Below are 24,421 nucleotides of genomic sequence, written 5' to 3' on the forward strand. Positions count from 1 at the left end.
GTTGTGACTTCTATGCCAGGATGGAAAAGGTGACTTTTATAAAGACCAGCAAAAAAGTTTCTAAAAATTAAATGTGAAAAAGGAAAATGATGCTTACGTAGCCCGCTTCCACACCATAATCAGTTTGTCATCTCCCCCAGAAGCTAAATACATCCCACTGTTTGACCACCGCACACAGTTCACACATGCTGGGAAGAAAAAAAAAATAAGGTGATGAAAATCCAATAGGCATGTCCATGTATTACACAGAGTCTGCAAGAAGTAAGAAGTTTATAAAACTACCTAATCTATTTATGGCATCTACTATGTAAGAGTCTCAGAGAAACAATTCATTTAACATTAATCTTGTGTTATAACAAATAACCAGAACAGTCTAGAAGGGAAATATGCATAATCTGAGAATTGTGCTGAATGAAACAGACAGCTGGAGGCTTATTTCTATGAGCAGCAATAAACTTCACTATGCCCAAAGGGTTATCTATGGATGAGATGAATTTCAACAGGGATTATTCTCAAAATGAAACATGTACTAAGGCTAAGGTGCCTTTTCCAGAACTTTCCAAGAAGCTGGTGAGTAGAACATATAGCTCTGAAAAACCTGAATTATTCAGAGCCAGACCTTTTAAATTTGGATTTTCCAAACTTGTCAGTACAGGAAACTGACTGACTCTGTGTGTAGTTAGTAAACTAAGTACAGCAGAAGTCCCCCCAGTCTTCTGCTAGGTTAGAGCCTCCAGGAGCACACACAGCTCAATCTTCAGGAGATATGGAATATGATGTGGACCCTAACAAAGTTGAAGCCTATACATGGCCTGTGAGCAACTTATGCTCTAGACCCAGTGACTATGAGAGGCTTGCTGGGAGGGTAAGAACACACAAAGCAGAGGTAGGTACCAAACACTAGTAACTGTCAATGAGACTAAGGTGTTGCATACAACAGGGAAGGAAAACATGAAATTGTCAGGTCTAAAGGGTCCTGGCAGAGAGACTCTTATTGACACAGCACCAATCTGAGACATCTGGTGAGTTGTCTCGTGTGTCCCTTCCCCAGAACGACTCTACTGTGTCCAGGTCACTGGCCCCAAAGCCCCATGGAATCAGGCATTAACGACTCATGAGCAGGAAATCACCAGAGGTACCTGCAGACTGTCCAAAGATGGTTCTGTGGGCGGGCCGAGTCTTCTGCTGAATAACTCACCCAGGTGTGCAGCCAACATCTGTGCCTTCAGACAGCAGGCCGAGGGGAGTTAACGCCGCACGGGGCCTTATCTTTCTAATTACAAACACATGTGCTAACCTTGGGCACTCTGCCAACACGCAAAGCCTGCAAAGGGCCACTCTGTAATACCTAAGTGATTGTCCATCTGGCAAAGCATCTTGGGAATACTTTCATCCTTCTCGTCATCCTCCTGGAGGACTGGAGACATATTCCAGATCACAACCTTCCCAGAATCCTGCCCTGGAAAGAAGGAGCAAAAACAAGCTCAATATGCAAGGAGTGGAAATTTGATATTGATTACATTAACTATAGAAAATGCTCATTTAGTTTCTATAAATCATACTTGGCTAGATCTAAGCAGACTTATCTTGAATTATTAAAATAAATGATACAAAAGGTAAGGGAAAAAACAAGAACCTACAGGGACCCAAAAGAGAGGGGATTCAATAGTAGCTGAGGCCAGCCTGAAATGAATACTGACTGAACTAAAAATTGGAAGGGGACAGAGCCCCGGTCTGGCCTCTGAGGTTCTCATCCCTATCCAGAACGCAGAGTCCTCATCTACAAAATAAAGAGGAAGAAAAGTCCCTATCCAGGCCCCTTTCAGGTCTGTGCATGAACACTGAGGAAAAGGAGAAAAGCACAGTCCCTACCAGGGTCTCCCTCCCCTTCAACGTGCTGCCTGGATCCAGTGGCTGTTTCCAGAACTGATTGGACGCTTTGAGACCCAAATCTGAAATATGCCCTGAACATAGGAAAATGGACTCATTACCTTCTTATCTGCCCTTTCCTTATCTGCCTATAGATGGAGATCAACCAAAAGAGGGAATTCAGGAGGGCCATAAGTTGATGCCAACTGTGCTGAAAAATCTATCTATACATTTTACTAATTATTTGTCTTCCATCTCCATAACACAAGTCACCAAAAAAAAAATGTCTGGAATGGATGTTCCAAAGTGATTATGAAATGCTTGAAACCTCCTCTCAGCCAATCATGTAAAAATATTGCCTAAATATTTCTCCTAGACCTGAAAAAAAAAAAGCTGCCTCAACCATAACCTCCTTGCACCTATCTCTGGGCAAAATGGCCACTATGAAGTCATCCTGTAGCACCCTGTAGAGGTGTGGGGTCAGGAGTCCTAAGCCAATGCTACTTCTTACCACTATAAATAAAAGCTTGGTTTTCTGGCACAAAAATAGTATTTATTGTCTCTCCAAAAGGAACCATCTTACCTCAAGATTACAACAGATGCTGAATAAAGCACGATGCTAATACTATGAATAATATTTTTAAATGTTCTGGGCATTCTTTCTTTCTCAGTAACACAGTCAAATCCCTTTGTCCAGAAAAGACACAGTTAGCTACCCACTCCTCTTTTCAACTGATCAGAACACCGACAGAATCTCTGCCTCTGTAGCTGATCTGTATCTAGGGGGCCACTTGCCAATTTATATTGAATAACCCTGGGTGTAGGGACACAAATTCATTCTATCTTTAACTTAATAAAAATAGTAATAATTAGGATAAGCAAGCTTCACAATATTTATAAGATCATCTTACAGGCTGGGCAGTGGTAGCACACGCCTTTAATCCCAGCACTTGGGAGGCAGAAGCAGGAAGATCTTTGTGAGTTCGAGGCCAGCCTGGTCTACAAGAGCTAGTTTCAGGACAGGCTCCGAAGCTACAGAGAAATCCTGTCTCAAGGGAAAAAAAAAATCATCTTATAGACCCAAAAAAGTAGTACTTCACTTTGTAGTCTAGGCTGGCCTAGAATTCATATCTTCCTGTTTTCCCAGTGCTGAAATCACAGACCTGTGCCACTATATGCAGCTCAATAAAAAAGTCTGCGATTTAACCTGTTCAAATTGTGCATTTTAAACTAAGTCACAGCCATACTGCAAGGCAACAATTTGTCTCTTTACAGTTAACCATGGAACACCAGGAGAAGAGCATGATAACATAGAAGTGATGTTCACACTACAAACATACCTTGTCCTCCAGTTGCAAACTTGGTCCCATCAGGGTGAATATCAACTGAAAATATCGGCTTGCCTGGAAACAAAGAGAAGCACATCTAGCTTGGTTTGGTTTTTGTTCACTGGAAAACAACAACGAATTCTCAATTTTTTAAATATTGATTTCTCAAATGACATCTCTAACTTTTACACCTAGGACAAGACTACAGGCTACAGATAAAACTACCTACGAGTAAGAATAAAGAGATCTAACAGCTTTAGTTAGTCAAACTGTTAAGGACTCACTAAGCAACATTAGACAGCTGAAACCCAACAGAGACTAAGCACGTCATCACTGAGAGACCTAAATATATAATGGCTATGAACTGTCTGCAGTAAGAGTTCCAGTCACAAGTTCCTATGACCTGAGGACATCTCCCTGTAATGTGGGTCTCTACTTGGCAACAGCTTGGAAAGAAGGGCACTCTCCATCCCTTCTGACTGCTGGCCAAAAGGCTCATTACAGCCTAGGCCCTCCCTTGCCTACTGGTTCCTCAAAGTGGTCCTCTAAGTCTATACTACACACTCAATCTTGGAAGGAAGCTCTAAAGACTCAGAATGTTCTGAAGGGAGATAAAACAGTCTATACTGCAATGACGTTTCTTAAAACTTAGAAAGTAAATAACAAAAACTTTAATAAATTCCTAACAGACACAATGTCTTCCTTCCTCCCCAACTTTTTTTAAAATTTTGTTTCAGCAATATAATTTTTAAAAATATTTATTTATTTATTATGTATACAATATTCTGTCTGTGTGTACGTCTGCAGGCCAGAAGAGGGCACCAGATCTCATTACAGATGGTTGTGAGCCACCATGTGGCTGCTGGGAATTGAACTCAGGACCTTTGGAAGAGCAGGCAATGCTCTTAACTGCTAAGCCATTTCTCCAGCCCCCTCCCCAAATTTTTATAAGTAGTAAGGGCCTACTAAGGCTTTCAGACTAGCTGAACTGCCTAAAGGAAGCTCAGACCAAGCTGGAAGAAAGACTCCCCTCCATGTCGAGCTGCCTACAGGCTGTGTGGTGCACTCCAGGTTTCCAGCTTTCGTGAGCTGTCACCCATGCAGGGGTGGGCTTTTGGAGATGCAGCTGTCTTTGAGTCTTCCATGATCTTGTACATAACCCCTCATCCATACTCCTGTACATAACCCCAAAAAACCCACTGGTTCACTAAGGTGGACTTTGATGGTATCCTTACTTTGCATGGTCATATGGGGTAAGTAGACATTTGCTCACATCCCACCAGAAGTAGTGTCCTACAACACAGAGAGTCCACCTTCTCAGCATTTCCATCTAGACCTCTGTTAAAAGTGTATACTCTATTAAACTGGACGTTCAGTTCCTGAGGGTAAAGAGTTAAAGCAGGTCCTCAGAGACCACAAAGGGCCTCTCTGAACTCAAGCCTGGCTGAGGAAGTTAATTTATGGCTTGTAGGGTGGACCAAGTCAGGCAAAGAAACCAAAACCAGGTAGTCTGTGAAAGGTAATCTAAGGACTTGTGCTTAGTGGGTATTTGTCCATCTCCCTGGTCTGCTTCCAAGGTCAAAAGTACAAAAGCTGCAATGAGACATAGTAGTTGCTACTGAGTTTATACTCAGTACTGTGAATGACAGGTTAGAAGTGCGACAGTCAACCCAGCATCAGTAATTGTTATAGACAAGGGATGAAAGTCATCAGCTCTATATGACTCCTCAAGTAAGGTGGGAGTCCATGGTGTTCACCTGAGGGAGAGCTGTAAACCCTGTCAGGGTTCCCATGCCAGGGTGAAAAATACAATGTGGTACTCAAAGGCAGTAACCAATATGGGTCCTTGGTCATGCCCTTTGGCATCATCTTCCAGAGTCTTATCCACGCCATCAAATCAAGCATGAACTCCCCCAACACAGTGAAATACATTTTTATTTTTACTGGTCACTAAGTGGTAGTGAAAGAAACAGCTGTGCAAGACCACTACAGAACAGGTGTACCAAATATGAACAGAAACCTTCGGAAAGTTTGGAAATCACACTATGTGCTCCATGGTCTCAAATGCTGAATTCCAAATTAACAAAAGCTAACAAAATAGACTCTCATCATTATACTGACAGCCCTTGCCTGGCCCCCAAGTCCCTTCAGTGATCTCCAGGCTAATGGAGAGCCAGAACTCTACCCAAATTGGCCAAGTCTAGACAAGCAACTGCTTGGTGCCTTTCTGAAGCACGCAAGCACGCGCACACACACACACACACACACACACACACACACACACACACACAATGTTAAAATTATCTTGGAAACTGGGCACACAGCAGCGTTGGTCCTCGTTTTCTCTGACATGGGTTATCCTTTTATTCCTGGACTTCATGAGATAAGCCCCAACAGCTCACACACTCAATAACTCTGAAGGAACAGACCTGGCAGTGGGTGCACTTAGGGGTGGGAGGTGAGAAGACTTCCAAGTCAGTCTTCCCCCAGATTCCAGACACAGCAGATCTTAATTAGTTTTGTCTTATTCTTCAAGAAACGAACCCATGGACAGGCAAGATAGCTCAGGCAAAAGTGTTTTCCACCAAGCCTGATAACCTGAGTTCAATCCTTAGAACTCACATAGTGGGAGAACTGATGTGGGAGTGTCATATATCAATCTGTTGATTTCATTGGCTAAGCAATAAAGGAACTGCCTCGGCCCATCTCATTGGTTAGGAGATAGGTGGGAGGAGTAAACAGAACAAAACGCTGGGAGGAAGAGGAAGTGAGGTCAGACTCCACAGCTCTCCTCTCCGGAGCAGACGCAGGAGAGACGCCATGCTACCTGCTCCAGGGAAGACGCACACCATGCCCCAGCTCTGACCCAGGATGGACTTAGGCTAGAATCTTCCCGGTAAGACCGGTGCTACACAGATGATAAGAAATGGGCTAGTCCAGGAGCGAGAGTTAGCCTAGAAGAGGCTAGGTAGAAATGGGCCAGAGCAGTGTTTAAATGAATACAGTTTGTGTGTAATTATTTCGGGCCATAAGCTAGCCGGAGCCAGGTGGCTGGGGTGTTTGGGGACGCAGCCCCGCCGCCGCTCCATATTACAACAAATGGCGCCCCACGTGATGGACTAAACCCACTTAAAAAACCTGAGAAGGCTTAAAAATAATGGAGAGAGAGTTTAACACAGATTTTTGCTGTTTGTTCGTGGCGTGCCGTAGAGAGATTTCCTGATTCAGCAACAGCAGCAGAAAAAAAAGCTGCATTATCTTAAAGCGCTGCTTCCTGGGGCTGTGCCGCCAGTGCAAACTCTGGCTTTATGTTTGTGTTCCCACTTGGGATCCGAAGGAGAGTGCTCTGAGACCTTGACGATGACTCAGAGCTCCCTGCCTGCTCCTGGGCAGAAGGCAGAATCAGACTTAGACAGGCGGAAGAGCATGGCGGATTCCTGCCGCCATACAGAGACGTGTTTTCAGACTGCACAGTGCTCTGTATGTCAGATTTGGACGTAACTTGGATGAAAAGAATTTCTGTGCTGCACGCTCAGTCTCAGAATTAAAGTGCTGAGTGCCGCTCCTACCTGGTAGCCCCAAGAGGCTTCCTGACTCAGCTTTAGCTGCAAAGCCTGCAGCTCATTAAGAGGTCCTGCCACGAAACACTTAAACGGTGTTGACGAAAAGCTGAACGCATGCTTTTCGGTTTTAAGCCATAGCAGGAAAAAAGCTGTGCCGTTTAAAAATGCCAGCTTTTGGGCCATCCTGCCAGGGCAAACTCTGACTGTTTGAGGTAGAAGGGCCGGCTACCGAGAGAGGACTTGAGTGTTGTCTGTTGTAGCTTGTTGGCTGGCAGGGACCTTGAAATGCTATAAACATGGCTACAGCCAGTACCTCAGCCAAGAGGCTGAAAAGCTAAGGGATGGACTGGATCTAGCTGGCAAAGCCACGGCTTTAGTCCTACTGATATTGCTTGGTAAATTAAAGACTCATGTGGTCAGAAAAAGAGAGATATATAGTAAAGAGAGATTCAAAGACAGAGAAAATTTCTGAATGGTTTAAAGTGTGTTAAAAATATATGCAAGCTAAAAGTTAAAGTTCTTAAAGTAAAAAAGAAAAGGAAGACAGTTGTTGTGTGTACACACCTTTAATCCCAACACTTGGGAGGCAGAGGGAGATAGACCTCTGTGACTTGAAGGTGTGGTAGCACACGCCTTTAATCCCAGTGCCTAGAAGGCAGAGACGAACAGATCTCTGTGAGTTCAAGGTGTAGTAGCAAACACCTTTAATCCCAATGCCTGGGAGGCAGAGACAGGCGGATCTCTGAGAATTCAAAGACAGCCTGGTCTACAGGGTCATTCCAGGTCAAAGATATATGCTCAAAAAGCAAAAAGTAACCTAGGAATGTCACAGCTTAGATTCTTAAGCGCCTAGTGATTTAAAGGCACAAATCAAAAGTGCTCCTGGATAGTAAAAAATTGCAGATTCACAATAGGACAGATTCAGACCACTAAATGAGTTACACTGTTGGTTGAATGTACGTAGGCTTGGGAGAGAGAAGAAAAAGAATATAGAGAATAAAGTTAATGTTAAAAAAAAAAAGGTAAAGTCTTTAAAGAGACAGAATAAAGTAAAGTGATAGAGTAAAAATAAGCCGCGTAAAGATGAAAAATTCACAGAGAGTCTGGATTCTTTGTATTATTGTGTTTTCTTTAAAATTTTTGACTGTGAAGGAGCTAAGTACAGAGAGACATTTCATTATATGGGCTGCCCAGTGGAACCAGAATGGATATCATGAGGGTATGATTTCAGAATTTGGATCTAAGGATATGATACTTTGGAAAAGAGATTCTTTTTTTGTTTTCACAGAGGATGAGACCCTGTTCATTTCTTCAATCCCGATTTGGTATGATGGACCACGTCCTCCTGAAGGGTTGCTGTGAACATCTTCAGAAAATTGCTTTGCTCAACTGCCAACTGAGATGAAACTAGCACACAGGTTATACCAAGAAAGACCTAATTAACGACGCCCCCATTCAGCAGGAAGCAGTTTGGAGAGAAAAAACTGCGCCCATGTTCCCAAATATGGTTTATAAATGTTCTTTTACATTTAAAGGGGGATATGATATAGACATGAATAATTTGCATTAGTATAGATTTTGCTTTATTTATAGAGATTTAAGGTCAATTTTGTTATATGTATAAATGTTTCTGATGTAACTTTTACTTGATAACTGTTTTGTTATATGTAATTTTACTATGTTAAAGTTAAAGCCTTTCTTTTTTTGTTTAAACAGAAAAGGGGAAGTGATGTGGGAGTGTCATATATCAATCTGTTGATTTCATTGGCTAAGCAATAAAGGAACTGCCTCGGCCCATCTCATTGGTTAGGAGATAGGTGGGAGGAGTAAACAGAACAAAACGCTGGGAGGAAGAGGAAGTGAGGTCAGACTCCACAGCTCTCCTCTCCGGAGCAGACGCAGGAGAGACGCCATGCTACCTGCTCCAGGGAAGACGCACACCATGCCCCAGCTCTGACCCAGGATGGACTTAGGCTAGAATCTTCCCGGTAAGACCGGTGCTACACAGATGATAAGAAATGGGCTAGTCCAGGAGCGAGAGTTAGCCTAGAAGAGGCTAGGTAGAAATGGGCCAGAGCAGTGTTTAAATGAATACAGTTTGTGTGTAATTATTTTGGGGCATAAGCTAGCCGGGCAGACGGCTTGGGGTGTTGGGGACGCAGCCCTGCTGCCGCCCCTACTACTACAGAGAACCAACATGGGAAAGCTGTCCTCTGACCTTCACACACACACACTGTGGTACATGAGAGCACACAAATATAGATATATGCATACATACAATCATACATAATATATACACAAATATACACACACATGTTTTAAAAAAAAATAAGAAAAAAAAAGGATGCAGAAAACTACACAGTGGCACAAAGGAAGGTACATCCTGAAAGCAAGGTGAGGAAGAGCCTTGTCAATGCACCCACCCAGGGCCACACTAGCACGCCCATGCTCTTCTTTGGCATCACACTTACCCAATGGCTAAAGGACAGGAAGGAAGGGACTCCAAGTCAGTGGCTTTCATGCCTACCCAATCTTCTTAAGAAGAGACCCTCAAGGCTTAAGAAACCAGAAAGACATCTGGAGCTGTGGGCCTAACCTCAAGTCATGCCGGTACTTTTTTCCAGGGGCTGTGGCACTCGGCACTAAGCCAAGGCAGTGAGTCCTGCCAAATGTCAAGGTACAGTAGCAAATCAGCACCAAGAAGTCCTGTGGCATTCAGGACAGACGACTTTTCCAAGTGTGAGAAGGACAGCAACTACTGGGGCTTCCTGGGCATGAAGAGCTAGGGCCATGCTGGACACACCTGGTGAATGCTGTCTCTCCAAAGCTGGATCAGTCCTCACTCGCAGAACATGCTTTTGCACATCTGATCTGCCCCTAAAATTCTATAGGGGACTCAGTCCAGGCATTTCCTAAATTTTATACCACTTCCTGGGATAAATACTCTAACACTGTCATTTTACACTACAAAGGAACAATTTTCCCAAGCCATACAGCATCCAGCTCTAAAGCCTGAGGCTTCGAATACTGTGATATAGTACCTAACTAAGCAACATAATCTACCACTGCCTGTGAACAGGAAGGAAGCAAAGAAAGATGCAAGAATGGGTCAGAGCATGAAAGTGTCCTCATGACACAATGTGAGCTTTAGACCCGCTTTGCTGGACATACCCCTTCAGGTCCTTGGACTCCGTCAGCAGGTCCTAGTAAAACACAACTTCCTGGGACTCCTGCTCCTCTGTGCCTCCTTCGCCTAGGGTTGGGACTGCTCTGGTGCTAAACTGAACCTTAGAAAGGTCTAGTATTTCAGCTTTTGCTGTCTGGAGAAATTCAGTTCCCAGTTCAACTACCATGCTTCGAAGAGGCCTCGGCTGTCCAAAGAGAGTGAACTGAAGAGGACACAACAGTGAGCATCAAGACCCTGACACACTGGGCGATGGTGGCGCACGCCTTTAATCCCAGCACTCAGGAGGCAGAGGCAGGCGGATCTCTGTGAGTTCGAGGCCAGCCTGGTCTACAAGAGCTAGTTCCAGGACAGGCTCCAAAGCTACAGAGAAACCCTATCTCGAAAAACTAAAAAAAAAAAAAAAGACCCTGAGCACAAACAAGCTGAGGCGTTCTAGTCACAAGCTGCTGAAGCATCCATTCCAGCAGACACAGTAAATGTGAGGGAATGTCAACCTAATAAGCCTTGTCAACTTGTGGAATCCTAAGCAAATCATAAAAGCGGCTGTTTTAAGTCAGTAAGGCTGGAGAGTAGTATGTCACACAAGGGATAATCCAAAATGGCAATCTACCTTTCGGCTTCAGACAACTTAAGATAGGCAAAAAAAAAAAAAACCTCCATATCTTGTGACAGGCATATCAGGGAAGAATGGTTTTCTGTCCTGTAAGCCTATGAAATATCATATTATAAGTTGGCCCTCTTAGGAAACTTGTCAGAACTTACTTGCATTCTACAAACCATTATTGTTACCCAAGAAGTAACCATTATTGTTACCCAAGAAGTCGATGACACAGATACCAGTTATAGCCTAGTCCTTTAGAACACATAAAGCACATACATTAAAGCATCACCTAGATGCTTTCTCACCCAATCCACTAATAAATATCCACAGTGTGCCTAATATAAAAACACACATAGTATGATAGCCCTTACCTGTGGAAGCTCCCAGAATTAAAGATAATCATACAAACCTAAGTGGAAAGATATACAGTGACAGAAAGCTATAGTCATATATATAATTAGCCTGGGGCTTCCTTCAGAAGTAACAATTAAACCCCAACAGTTGAAGGCAAGTCAACCAGAAGGGTGGGATCAGCCAGAGGACACATAGCATCAAATCAAGAAGCAGCCTAATATACTATTATACTGCCCCAGAGTTCATGAGGTAAGCACAGTTGGATGAGGACACATCCAGGAGCTTAGACATTATTCAAAAGTCATATTTCAAAGAAGCACTGCCAAGGTCACATCATGGCTCAACAAATGCTATGTGGAAAAACAGGGGGGTTTCAAGGCGCTGCAGAGGAAGATGGAAATAAAGACTAGGAAAAGGTTTAGACTTTAATGTTGGCCATCTCTAGACTGACTCTTTAGTTCTGCCTCCTATCTGTTATTCAACTTTGATAAATTGTTTAATTTTCCAAAACACCAGCTTTCTAATCTGTGCAAGTGGTAAGGACATGCTCAGCTTACACATACCTGCTCTTTGTGGACAGACAAATCAAGATACTATATCACAATGCTTCTAAGATGCATCTACTTCATAATTTAACATTTGCCAAACCAGGATACACTATAGTGAAAAGTATGACTGTTTCCTGACCCCATTCTTTCTTCCTCACTGTAGGTTAAAGGAAGCATAGAGGTGGTGGACCCACACAGCACTGCCTGAAGTGCTGGCTCCCAACTCCACAGAACCTAGACCTCTCAGGCCTGAGAAAGCAGCCACTACACCTTCTCAATGGGAAGGACCTTAATGAAGGGCTCTTTGGGCTATGGGAATGGATCTTAACAGTTTGGCCGGCTAAAGAACTTTTCTTTTGGCACAGCAAGATAAAGATAATTTCCCAACTACCCCCAACTTCAGGCCTTTCTTTGCCTAAAGGCAGAGACAACAGCTAAATTAGCATAAACCCTTAACTCTAGCAATGTTGGCAGTGAGGTAGTTTGAATGTAACTGGCCCCATAAACTCATAGGGAGTTGCATTATTAGGAGGTGTGGCCTTGAAGTAGATGTGGCCTTGCTGGAGTATGTCACTGTGGGGGTGGGCTTTCAGGTCTCATATAAGCTCAAGCCACGCCCAGTGTCAGTTCACTCTGATTGCCTACAAATCTAGATGCATAATTCTCAGCTACTTCTCCAGTACTATGTCTGCCTTCACACCACCATGTCGCACCATGATGATGATGGACTAAACCTCTGAAGATGGAAGTCACTCCAATTAAATAATTTTCCTTTATAAGAGTTGCCATGTGGGGAGGGGGGAGAGGCTGGAGAGATGGCTCAGGTTAAAAGCACTGGCTGCTCTTCCCAGAGATCCTGAGTTCAAGTTCAATTCCCAGCACCCACATGGTGGCTCACAACCATCTATAATGAGATCCGGTGCCCTCTTCTGGCCAGCAGGCATATGCTGGCAGACTCTGTATACAAAATTAATAAATAAACCTTAACAAAAAAAAAAGAGTTGCCATAATCATGGTCTCTTCACTGCAATAGAAACCCCAAGACGGCACCATCTTTTCCCAAGTCAACCTGAACTAGAACACTCCTGCATACCCATCACAAGCCATTTCTTCTCCAAGGATTTGCTTCCAGATCACTCCTATTCAGCCCACACAAGACTCTACTGAATAGCCAGGCAGACAGTCACATGCCTTTAATACCTGAAATTGGGAGGCAGAGAAAGATAGAGTGAGTTTGAGGCCAGCTGGTCAGTAGTCAGTAGCTCAGGGTTGTGATGCTCTGGGTTCAGACTCTAGTGTCAACAACAAAATAAATTTTAATAAATCAATTAACCACATCCTCCTAGGCTCCCTACTTTATTCCATTGTTCTTGGTGTCTGTCCTTACGCCAGTCTCATATGGTGTTCATTGCTATAGCTTCGCTTTATTTCCATCACAAAGTATAAGATCTCCAACTTCATTCTTTTAAGGTTATTTTGCTTATTAACAAATCCTTAGAGCCAAGCAATGGAGGTGTAAAGCCTTGAATCCAAGCACTGGGGAGGCAGAGTTCAAGGCCAGCCTGGTCTAGAGAGTGAGTTCTCGGACAGGCAGGGCTTCACAGAGAAACCCTATCTGGGGGGAGGGGAGGGGAGGGAGGAAACCTCAAACTTTTTAAAGAATTTTTAGAAATGGCTTTTCTCCTAGCAGAAAACACTATCAGAGTTTTGATAAGCAATTATACTAAACTTGCTATGAGTTTTGTTTGTTTGTTTGTTTTTTGGGACTTGTTTCCCTCTGTAGCTCTGGCTGACCTTGAACTCACAGAATGCCTGCTTCCACATCCTGAGTGCCAGAACTACAGGTGTGCACCACCACCACTCTTGGTTTATCTTCACTTAGTTCTGAATTTCAGTATTTTTTTGAGCCAAGTTTTATTGGGCACTTGCTAAGGCAGAATGCAATGAGTGAAAGAAAAGCCTTAAACTCACGCGAACCCCAATTCCCAGGACATTCACAGCATGTTTCAGGCTAATCTTTCCAGTGAGCTGTTAGACCATAAAATCAAGAGAGCTAGGTATGATGTTGTGAACCTGTAGTCCTAACAAGGAGACCATTTAATGGGGAGAGGACTGTATGTCCTTGAAATTCAGGAAGTAAAAAACTTGTAAGTTTCAGCGAGTCCAGAAACTGCCCAGCTAAGGACTGATGATTAAACACAAGCCTCTCTCAGACCACTGACTGCAGTGAGCTACAGAACTATCTACAGTCCCGAGGTGAGTTAACCCTGGGTTCCAGCTTTCAGGAGCTGTCGCTCTCACTAGCACAGGATTTTGGAAATTTGCTCTTTCAGTCATTTCTGCTTCTGGAAGGAAACCTTCATCGTGGGCTTTTAAAAAGCACCAATAAACTCACTGCTTTATCAAGATGAACTTTGATGGCATCTCCACTTTGGTCTGTTGTTGATTCCTTAGCTGCGTTGGACAGATATTTCTTCATATCTCCCCAGGGATATAGCCACACAGAGCACATGGTAGAAGAGAAATGAATCTTGTAAGCTGTTCTCTGACCTTCAATGCACTCTGCAGTAAACATACATACATACCCTACACACAAAAATGTAACAAAAATAAAACTAATACACAAAAACAACAAATTGGGCCTCATTAAAAATTAGTGTATGTACATCAAGGGGTACTTATTGCCAATAGCATGAAAAGGCATGGGAGAAAGCATTTGCAAATGACATCTGGTAAGAAACTGAAAACAAACAAAAAACAACCTCAAAAAAATGGACATAGGAAGATTGGAAAGGTAACTAACTACTCAGCAGTTAAGAGCACTGGCTGCTCCTCCAGAGGACCCAGGTCCAATTATCAGCATCTACATGGCAGCTCGCAGCAGTCTACAACTCTAGTTTCTGTGGGCAGACACTTTCTGATTCCTGTGGGCAGTAGGCACACACGTGGTGCACAGACATACATGCAGGCAAAACACCTATACATATAAAAATAAAAATTAAAACACTTAAAACAAAAACCAAACAGAGGCCTAAAGAGATGGTTTGGTGGCTAAGAGCACTTGCTGTTCTTTGTGAGGACCTAAATTCAGTTCCCAGCAGCCGTCAGGCAACTCCTAACATCTATGACAACTGTAGCAACTCATAATCGTCCACTGCAGGAGATCTTCATCCATACATAGCTGCACTCATGCACAGACACATACCTACACATAATTTAAAAATAATAAAAGCAACTTTTAAAAAATAAATAATAAATATGGGACTTAAGTACACATTTTTCCCATGAAAACATGAACTGCCAGGAAGCAGTCAATGAAAAGATGCTCATTCTCTGCAATCCTGAAATCCAAATCACAACAAGGCACCTATCATCTCACTTCAGTCATAACAAAGGTTACTATTCAGCAAGCTATAAAATGACAAATATTGGCAAGCATGTGGAGGAAATGGAAACTTTATTGGGATTTCAAAAATATTAAACATGGCATAACCACATGAAAGTTTGAGGACTAATTAGAAACAGAATAACCATGATGATCCAGCAATTCTACTTTTAAATACTTACTAAAATAAGCTAAAAGCTGCATCTCAAGAAAAACTCAGCATGAGTTATATTATAAAGCAAGACTGGCTCAAAATACAAACAAAAGAGAGTGCTGGAGAAATGGCTCAATAGTTGGAAGGACTGGCTGCTCTTCCAGGTTTCCTGGGTTCAGTTCCTGTCACCCACATGGAGGCTCATAGCCATCTATAATTCCTTCCTAGGGGATCCAATGCCCTCCTCTAGCTACCTTCCGAGACTAACAGGCACATAGATGGTGTAGACATACAATCAGGCAAAAATACCCATACATATAAAATATAATAATTTTAAAACTTTATTTAAAACAAAAAAATACAACTATGCACATTCTTAAAAAGACAAAAAAAAAAGAATATTATCTGTGGTAAAGTACTTGCCTAGCATGCATGAAGTCCTGGTTCAACAGCCAGGATTGGAGGGAAGGTGTATGCATGCATGTATGTATGTATGTATGTACGTATGTATTGAGAATTAGAATTCTTGGGGAAAAGTCTCGCCTGTGTTAAGCATTCTACAAGGCCAACTGACTGTTAAAGAGCTAGAGTATAACAAATTGGGAGCCAAAGTTATCTTGTGTTATATTTACCCTTAACAGACATGTATTTCCCATCTCTGAGTGGCCTAAAATCCTTGTGACTAGGTAAAAGAATTTTGAACTATACAGTCCCCTAGTTTCCACCGACTCAAACATCTGAGGCTTACAACAGAGACTTCCCATGCTTTGCTATAACTACCTCCTTAATGTTTCCACCAATGTATTTGAAAAATGTCTTGATTTATAACTTTCTTTGCTCTGTTACTATGAGAACTTAATCAAACTTTTGCCCCATTGGAACATGGTATTTGGGGTAACCTCAATCCACTTCCCAGGCTGTGGTCATTCATGTGGCTCCAGAATAAACTCTCTTAGTCTCTTGAAAGCTGTGGTTTTGCCTTAAATGTACAGACATACTGTATATGATTTGTTATACTGCCTCTCAGTTATATAATACTCTATATACTATTCAGATGCAAACACATTATATAAAATGAATGATGTATAATACAGATGCAGTATTCCTTATCTGAAACACTTGTGACTGCTTCAGATTCTAAGAACTCAATATCCAGACCAGGCTGGCTACAAACTCATAGTTATCTGACTGCCTCCTGGGTGCTGGTATTAGAGGTGTGCCCCACTAGAGTCTAACTTTATATGTATAATAAGTTCTTTTAGGAATTGAATCCAAGTCACGACAGAAGATTCATTTCTACTTCATATACACAGTATCTTAAATCATATCCCATAGTATGGAAGTTCTACATTGTGGCATCACAGTAGCACTGAAAAAACTTTGAATTTGAAGCATCCTGGACTTAGGATTAGGGACACTCAACCTCTATATATGCACACATGCCCACATGAACTACTCTATGACTACAAGATTATCAACTCATTCAGATATAATCATCTCTTGCCTAAATCACAATACATCTTTCCAAGAGTCTCCAGCTCCCTCCTCCTCCTGAGGAGGGTATAGCTATTCCCTCTGGGCATAGCATGACCATGACCATCAGAGAGTCCAGTGGTAACCTAGAGAATTCCTTGCCCCTAAAGTCACAGCAAAGAAATAAGCAAAAATATGCAGTGATGACCAGGTCAGTGATGGCAAGGTCAGCGATGAGGTCTACGGTTAGCAGCAATGGAGCTATTACAATTCTCTCACAAAAAAGAAGGGTAGAGTCACAGGATCCTACCCTGAGATTCCCCTTGAATTCCTTCCTGTCTCACAGCTGTGTGGAAGGCACTTGAGCATACAGGAAGTAGCAAGCTGACTAAGGATCGAACAAAGGTGCAGTTCTCATGTTCGTCCCTGTGCTCCTATAACCGACCTCAATAAATGAATTGTTTCATCAACCTGGACTTGTATGAAATTGTTTCTCTGGTCTATCAGTGCCCCTATCTGTGGTAAACAGATGTATGGATGTCTTAGTGTCTTCCTAGAAATCCACATACTCTTCCAGTTTACCCTCAGTACCTCCCTTCCAAGAGCCTAGTCAAATCACCCTATGCACCCATTATTTTTTTCTGGCCTCACCTCTGGGGTTCTTAGCCTTGACATTGCTCACACCACAATGCCATCAGCTCTTTTCTGGTAGATCTAAACTAAACTGTGCTTCCCTCATATGGCACTTGCCACATCTCTCTCAAGCATGCTGTGGAGGCAGCCTCCTGCCTACAGGAATGGGTACAAGATAAAGTATGGTGCTAGCACCAAGATAGCTTCCAGCAATACTTATTTGGATAAGTGCTATCCTCAGCAAGGTCCACTCCATTCAGCGACTGTGCACATAAGAGTACAAAGGCCGACCCCTCATAGTCTGACTATGCGGGTACATATGGAGAATTCAGCTCCATATGTACCCGCATAAAACCATCTGTGACTATCAGAATCATTACCAACTCAATCAAACATAAGCATCTCTTGCCTGGATCACCAGAAGAGCTTCCTAAGAGTCTCTCAGCTCCCACTTCCTCCTGTTGTGGTATAGCTACTTCCTCCCCACAAGGCCACCTGTGGCTCTCACTCTGCCTCCATTCCAAGTCACCATCTGTTAGTAACACCTTTCAAATTCACACTTGTGTGATTCCCAAGAGTGCTCCCCAATAATCCTCCCATGTACAAAACTCTCAGGTGGGCAACTTTTGTAGCAAAGTATTTGTCCAAATATTAGCTTCTTACTCAGGCTTTTCTCAAAGCATGTTTTATTTATAATCTTCCTACTCAAGGTGGTAACAGTAGCACATATATGTAGTCCCAGATATGTGGGAGGCAGGAGGAGGATCTCTTGAATTTAAAGCTGGAATTCTCCTATGCACATCTCTCCCTAGTGTTGCTTTTGTCTCTCTATCTGTTGTTCCTCTCCACACCAACCTATCCGCTCCCTGTTGATGGCTCTTACTCAGGATGTCTCTGCTCTCTGGCCTTACCTGCAATGCTGTTGTCCTTGCCATTTTTCACATGACAACATACTTGTTATCATCAAACTTGCCAGGCAGACACTGATGGTTTTCCACCCTTCTTTTAGTACACAGTAGTCATCACTTGCTAAGCAACTACTCTGGAAGTCCTCTCCCTATACCATCTCTTTCCTGTGAACAAGATACCCACCCCAGCCTCTCTGGATGGATGACTTCTATCTGGGATGCTGTTTAGTTTCCTACTGTTTCTACCTCTTAGCCCACTCCCTGACACACAGTTAGCCCTTGGTATTTGTCAAATGGGTAGATTTACTATATTCTCTGCAGGATGATCTTTGGAAAGTGCCATAGACCTGACGTCTGTTCCAATAAAGTCTATGTTTGGTCCTTAAAGGAGACTTACTGTCCCTTTTGTCTATTCCTCACTAAGTGTGCTGCTTCCCAGAGCAGTCTCCCTATAAACTTTGTCTTATGTTGGTTAATACATCAAGCAGATGTTAGCTTTAAGAACAAGTTTTGACCTAAATGGGTCTTCTTTTTGCCAGGGGAGAGGTGACTGTCAGTCGTTTGCTATCTGTTCTATTTACTCATTTCCCTTCTTAAAATAGAACATGACCCAGCTTTAGGGTTCTTATACTGTAAATCAGAACCCCGAATGTGAAAGCCACAAAAAATTTAGCAACAACAAAAGGTTTCTAATAGCACAATGATCAAAAACTCAAGATCAAACCTGTAGGGTTCTGGGTATTTCCGGCAGTTCTTGCCTATGTTCCCCAGCACATCACTGCAGTCTCAGTTCTAAACATACAACATACACACTTCTCACTCACTATGCATTCAATCACAAAGCAGTACCCCTTGAAACAGCTCAGATTCAAGATTATTCTGTTAGGAACCATTCTTTTACTGTGCAGACAATGTTTCTGGCTTATAGAAAAATACTAGTTTGGACTGTTGTATTAGAATGTTTGACTTTAAAGCCGCTATTTGAATTACTGATTTCAGTTTCACAAGAAACCATTTAATGAGTTTGGGCTTAGAATTAGAACAATTCCGAAAATGTCCCTAAAGAAACTTCTGCCATTTTGCATTATGTGTATATAGGAAGTGGTTTTCAGCACTGAAAATTATAAAATCAAACTATCAATTCTGAAAGAGGTCAAAGATTCTTTACATCACACAGGATCAACTGCTGAGCTGATTCAGTTCTTCATTTAAAAATAGGCAAACATCCATCTCAACAGTATGTAGATTTGCTTATCTTCAATAAATGATAAAATTATATATCAAAAAATTGTTTTAAAGTAAAATTTATTTTTAATCATGATTGACCTGTATGCCTCTTTTATATACTTACATAGCCAAAAACTTTTGGGTGGTTAGTGGACAAGAGTGGAAAAGCTGAAAGTGTGGTGGCACACATTTAACTCCAGCACTTGGGAGGCAGAGACAGGCGGATCTGAGTTCAGGGTCAGTCTGGTCTACAAATCAAGTTCCAAAACAGCAGGGGTTTCATTATGAAACCCTGTCTTGAAAAACAAAAACAAAAGACACAGCTAGGACAAACAAAAGGCAAGTCAAGGGTAGTGGCCACCCACCCACCAGGTAACTTTCATCCCCTTCTTTCAGGATCCAGCACACAGAAGTGTTTACTAATAGATTAGGTGAATACTGTAGTGTATGCCAGGAACCGCTTGCAGCTTTGGCAATAAAGCATGAGCCAAGACAAAATGTCTGCCTTCCAGGAGCTAACTCTCTGTAGGCAGACTCCAATGGGTTTCAATTTTATTTTACTCAAGTATCTATCTCTACCCATATAAATCAGTAGTCAATAGTAACCGAGGCAAAAGAAGTCATATAACCTAGAAGGTCCAATCGGGCTAACAGGGAAGACTCGGGGCCAAAGCTGGAACACAGGTTCTCTGTAGTATGATTAATAAAAACCCAGAAACAAAAACTGAGGTTCAACCTGAAGATCAGAAAAGCAAAGCAGCCAGCCACTGGCTCTTTTACCCCTACCTTAGTTCAAAATGGCTATTCTGCCTCCAGCAATCTCCAGCTATTCCTCTCTAGCGCTGGGATTAAAGGCGTGTACCACTACCATCCAGTTTCTATGGCAAACTAGTGTGGCTCCTGGGATTAAATTAAAGGTATGTATCACCACTGCTTGGTCTGTAAGGCTGATCAGTGCTGTTTTACTCTCTGATTTATTAAAATACAAGTGAAATATCACTACAGTCCTCCCTCCTCCTCCTCCCAGAAAACAGCTTTGATTCCTCCATGACTAGAGAGTTCTCAAAAACCAAATGCTAGAGAAGTTTCTCCAAGCAACTCAAATGAAATCTAGGTCGGAAGTACCAAGGTACCAAGCGACTACAAAAATAGCCACAGAACAGTGACCTCCAAGCATAATATTCCTTGTACCAAGTGCCACTTAGTGTCTGAAAGCAGTCCTTCTGAAGAAGAAAATGGTTTCCAAGCTCTCCAGGAAGACAGAGGTGGTCAGAATCAGCACAAGACCATTACTTAGCAAGGCAGAAAGAAGAATCCTGATCTGGTCTAGGTAGGATTACCAACTCATTTCCTTCATCTTTACTATCATCTTGGAGAAGGCTGCAAAACTCAGCCAGTTTGTACTGCTACATGTTTTCTGTCTGTTATGCAAGTTACTCCAAATCTTAAGAGTGTTTCACTAGCTCACATGACAAGTCCTGGAATAGGTCTACTTCTTCTGAGTTTATTAATGTAATTTATCAACTTAAAGAGTTAAGTCCCTCCATCTTCCTCTCGTCAACCTCAGTTTGAGCCTGTCCTTTTGGTTACAAACTGACTGCCACATTCAGACCCAGTGAAGTCTGCAAAAGAAGTTGGATCCAAAAGACCCCAGCAAATATCTTGCTAGCTAGAAGTATTTCATGGTAGTAATTTTAAAAGTCCTTAGAACTCGCAGGTGTACCAGGTTAGGAGCATCAGCACACATGCCCCTACCTAGAGATTGTCCTGCAGAAAAAGTCGGGCAGAAAACAAAGGAATCCTGGGGTTCTGTTAGCAAAGAAGAGAACAGGCCAGAGGATCAGCAGTACCCCTTCCCACTATTTAACAGCCCCACCCAGTCCTCTGGGTGATGTTGCTGATCTTATTGAAAACATAAAATGTGCTTGCATCCATTTTTAGTCCCCAGGGCTTAGTCCAGCTCTGTGTCATTTGCTAGGTCTCTCCAAGTCTATAAGCAAATACTGAAAGTAACTAGGTTACACTAGAAACATCTGGGTAACTTGCAGGGTCAAGGCAGACACAGTATGCATCCTTTCCATGGGCACCCACAAGACCCAAGATTGGGACAATAACATCAGGTCCTCCATTGACTACCCAAGGTGTGCCTCCCAGCTGTATAACTATGAATCTCCTCATAAAGTTTAAAGTATATTTTCAGCCACTTATTAGATTAGAATTCTAAAATGAAACACACACACACACACACACACACACACACACACACACACGAGAAAGGATCTCAATCTTAAACCAAGGCTGGCATCAAACTCATTGCAATCCTCCTGCCTCCTTGGTGCTGGGTTTACAGTCAAAAGCCACATATACAGTTATTTCAATAAATGTTTTGTTTTGTTTTGTTTTTTGAGACAGAGTTTCTCTGTAGCTTTGGTGCCTGTCCTGGAACTAGCTCTTGTAGACCAGGCTGGCCTCGAACTCACAGAGATCCGCCTGCCTCTGCCTCCCGAGTGCTGGGATTAAAGGCGTGCGCCACCACCGCCCGGCTCAATAAATGTTTAAGAGGTTGGAAGCAGGGGCTCAGTTGGTAAGGTGCTTGCCATGCCAGCACAAGGGCCTGATACCTACATTAAATACCTGATACCTTCTGTCACTGGTACCTACATAAAAAGCCAGGTGTCACACCACACCAGTAATCCCAGCACTTGGGAGGCAAAGACAGGAGTGTCTTGCGGGGGTCACTGGCTAGTCAGTCTAAGCCTAAAGGATGAGCTCCAGTTCAGTAAGAAACACTGTCTCAAAAAGGGAGAGGGCAGCAGAAGAAACTCAACATTGACCTCCTACATACATGTGCATGCACACGCTCACAAACATACAAGTAATAAGTAGCACATGCTCACAAACATACAAATAAATGTCTGAGAGAATTCCCACTGGGGGTCTCAGGAAATGGCTCAGTGAGTAAAGAGTTTGCTACACAAACATGAGGACCTAAGTTCAAATCGCCAGCACCCATCTAAAAACCCAAAACGTCCACTCATCCACCTGTAACTCCAGCTTGGGAGTGATGGACAAGAAGGGTAATAATCACTGTGACTTCCTGCTGACAGAGTAGCTCTAGACTCAGAGCAACTTAGAGTTGCTCAGGGATGTAAGCAACAGAGTGGTGATAAAGCAGCATGCTTGACATCCTCCCAGCCTCCAAATGTGTGCCAGCATATGCACTGGCACATACCTGTGCACCTACACAAACACACAAAAGACACCACTGCCCAGTGCCCATCTCTTATCTGGAGTCTTTCTCCAGAACACTTAAGAAACGAGCTCAAAAAATGATATGAATCTACCTTACATGCATATAATGGCCAAATCCCATTAATTCTTCCTACACTGAGGTATCTACAGTGCCTCACCATCTTTCTCATCTCGTCACCCCTGACCTTTCGTCCCTCTCTCAGCACATCTTACCAAGATCTGGAGATCACCTTCTAAGTCCTACAAGGACTCCATAAGACAGGCTAGAAGTCCAAATCCCTCAAACTTCAACACTCCCCTCCTCAAACCCAAAAAACAAAGTCACAACTCCACCCATCCCCCAGGCACATCTTCTTTCCCTCCTTAGTTTACCTTCTTCAGTAGTCTCTGTGTCTCCTAGATGCTTGGGACTTTGATCCTGACTATCCAAGAACAACTCATCTACATAGTGTGTACACACGTGGAGATAATCCCTTCTTTAACTCTTTTTCTGCCTCAGCCTCCCCAAAAAACTATAATTATAGATGTGTGCCACAATTAGCACCCAATACATAATTCTTTTTTTGGAGGAGGGGGGAATTTTCAAGACAGGGTTTCACTGTAGCTTTGGAGCCTTGTCCTGGAACTGGCCTCAAACTCCGAGATCTACCTGCCTCTGTCTCCCAGATTAAAGGCGTGTGCCACCACCACCCAGCCCAATACATAATCTTAACCTTATTCAGAAATGAAGCTTATTTTGGCCATGATTAAAGTAAACTAAATGGCAAAATATGATAGTGCATGCCTTTAATCTCAGCACTTGAAAGACAGAAGCAGGAGGATCTCTATGAGTTCTAGAATAGTCAGGGCTACCTTGTCTCAAAAATAAATAAATAAATAAAGTCAATAGGATTACATCTCAAAACTGTATTCGTGTAAAGTGTACTACATTTAACATCAATATAAACAACAGATACTGTTATTTTACATCATACTTTAGGGGCAATCATTTATATAGAGTACAAGCTGAAGAAATATGTCTTTTTTACATGCTTTTACCAAAGCCTAGAATTAGTAAATTTAAAGAATCTTTAACTAGTAAACGATATTATCTTGAATCGTGTCTAAATCCACATCCAAGGCAAAATTCACCGCAAAATGACAATGTCAAGATTTACTAACATGCTAATAACCATAGGCCAGAACATCTCAAGTGGAGGTGATCTGGGCTAAAAGGTGGACATCAGGAATGTCAGATATTTTTGGTTAAGGGCAAGTTATGGCGGTGGACAACACTGACATCTAAGTAAGGATCACACAATACATAGGATAGCCCTTAAGACAGTTGTGTGACGAAAACATCCATCATGCTGGGGCTGAGAAATCCTATGTGAGAGGTTTCTCTAGTACTGGACCACAAAAATGAAGACCAACAAACACTTCTTTCTCTGCCTTTAACCTCTTCAAGCTACCTTGTCCAAATGGATACCCTGCCATCTTTTGGAAAACCTTCAGCTCTCTTTTCCTCCCCTCTCTGAACTCTCAGATCCCAGAGAAAAGTATGTTCATGCTGTATAGAGAGGCAGGAAACTAGACGGCTAAATAAGAAAGACAGGAAGTACAAGCATGCATCGCCTCCAATGCAGTGGGGCCCTTCGTTCAAAGGAAACTGGCTTTACTATCTACTACTATTCAGGGTCTGGCTAGCAAGCAGCTTCCACTACCACTGCCATCTTTAAAGGCCGGCTTAGTAGTGACTCACAACAGCATCCTCTCCAAGACAGAGGCAACTGAAAGGGAGGGTGCCTTTAGATTTTAAAAGAGCAGAAATTTCTCTCTTTCTCTTCCGGTCGCAGGGGCTTCGGGAGCGGCCGATTACCGTCCAGCCATGGCCAAGTCCAAGAACCACACCACACACAACCAGTCCCGGAAATGGCACAGAAACGGCATCAAGAAACCC

At 42.7% G+C, this 24,421-nt stretch overlaps 1 protein-coding gene across 2 annotated transcripts in view; it reads right to left on the reverse strand.

Moving 5' to 3' along the window:
- Hira (histone cell cycle regulator) overlaps positions 1-24,421 on the reverse strand; it is a 102,156-nt gene that overhangs the window by 75,811 nt on the left and 1,924 nt on the right. The window contains exons 2-4 of one of the 2 annotated variants that reach the window (XM_075969303.1): positions 3,210-3,272; positions 1,349-1,459; positions 98-188 (exon numbers count right to left, since the gene is read on the reverse strand). In XM_075969303.1, coding sequence (XP_075825418.1) covers positions 98-188; positions 1,349-1,459; positions 3,210-3,272 — 265 coding nt within the window. Of the gene's footprint in view, positions 1-97; positions 189-1,139; positions 1,275-1,348; positions 1,460-3,209; positions 3,273-24,421 lie in introns of those variants that run through there. The other variant, XM_075969313.1, reaches the window with a different exon arrangement.

The sequence above is a fragment of the Microtus pennsylvanicus genome, chromosome 1 (assembly GCF_037038515.1).
Source record: "Microtus pennsylvanicus isolate mMicPen1 chromosome 1, mMicPen1.hap1, whole genome shotgun sequence".
NCBI lineage: Eukaryota > Metazoa > Chordata > Mammalia > Rodentia > Cricetidae > Microtus > Microtus pennsylvanicus.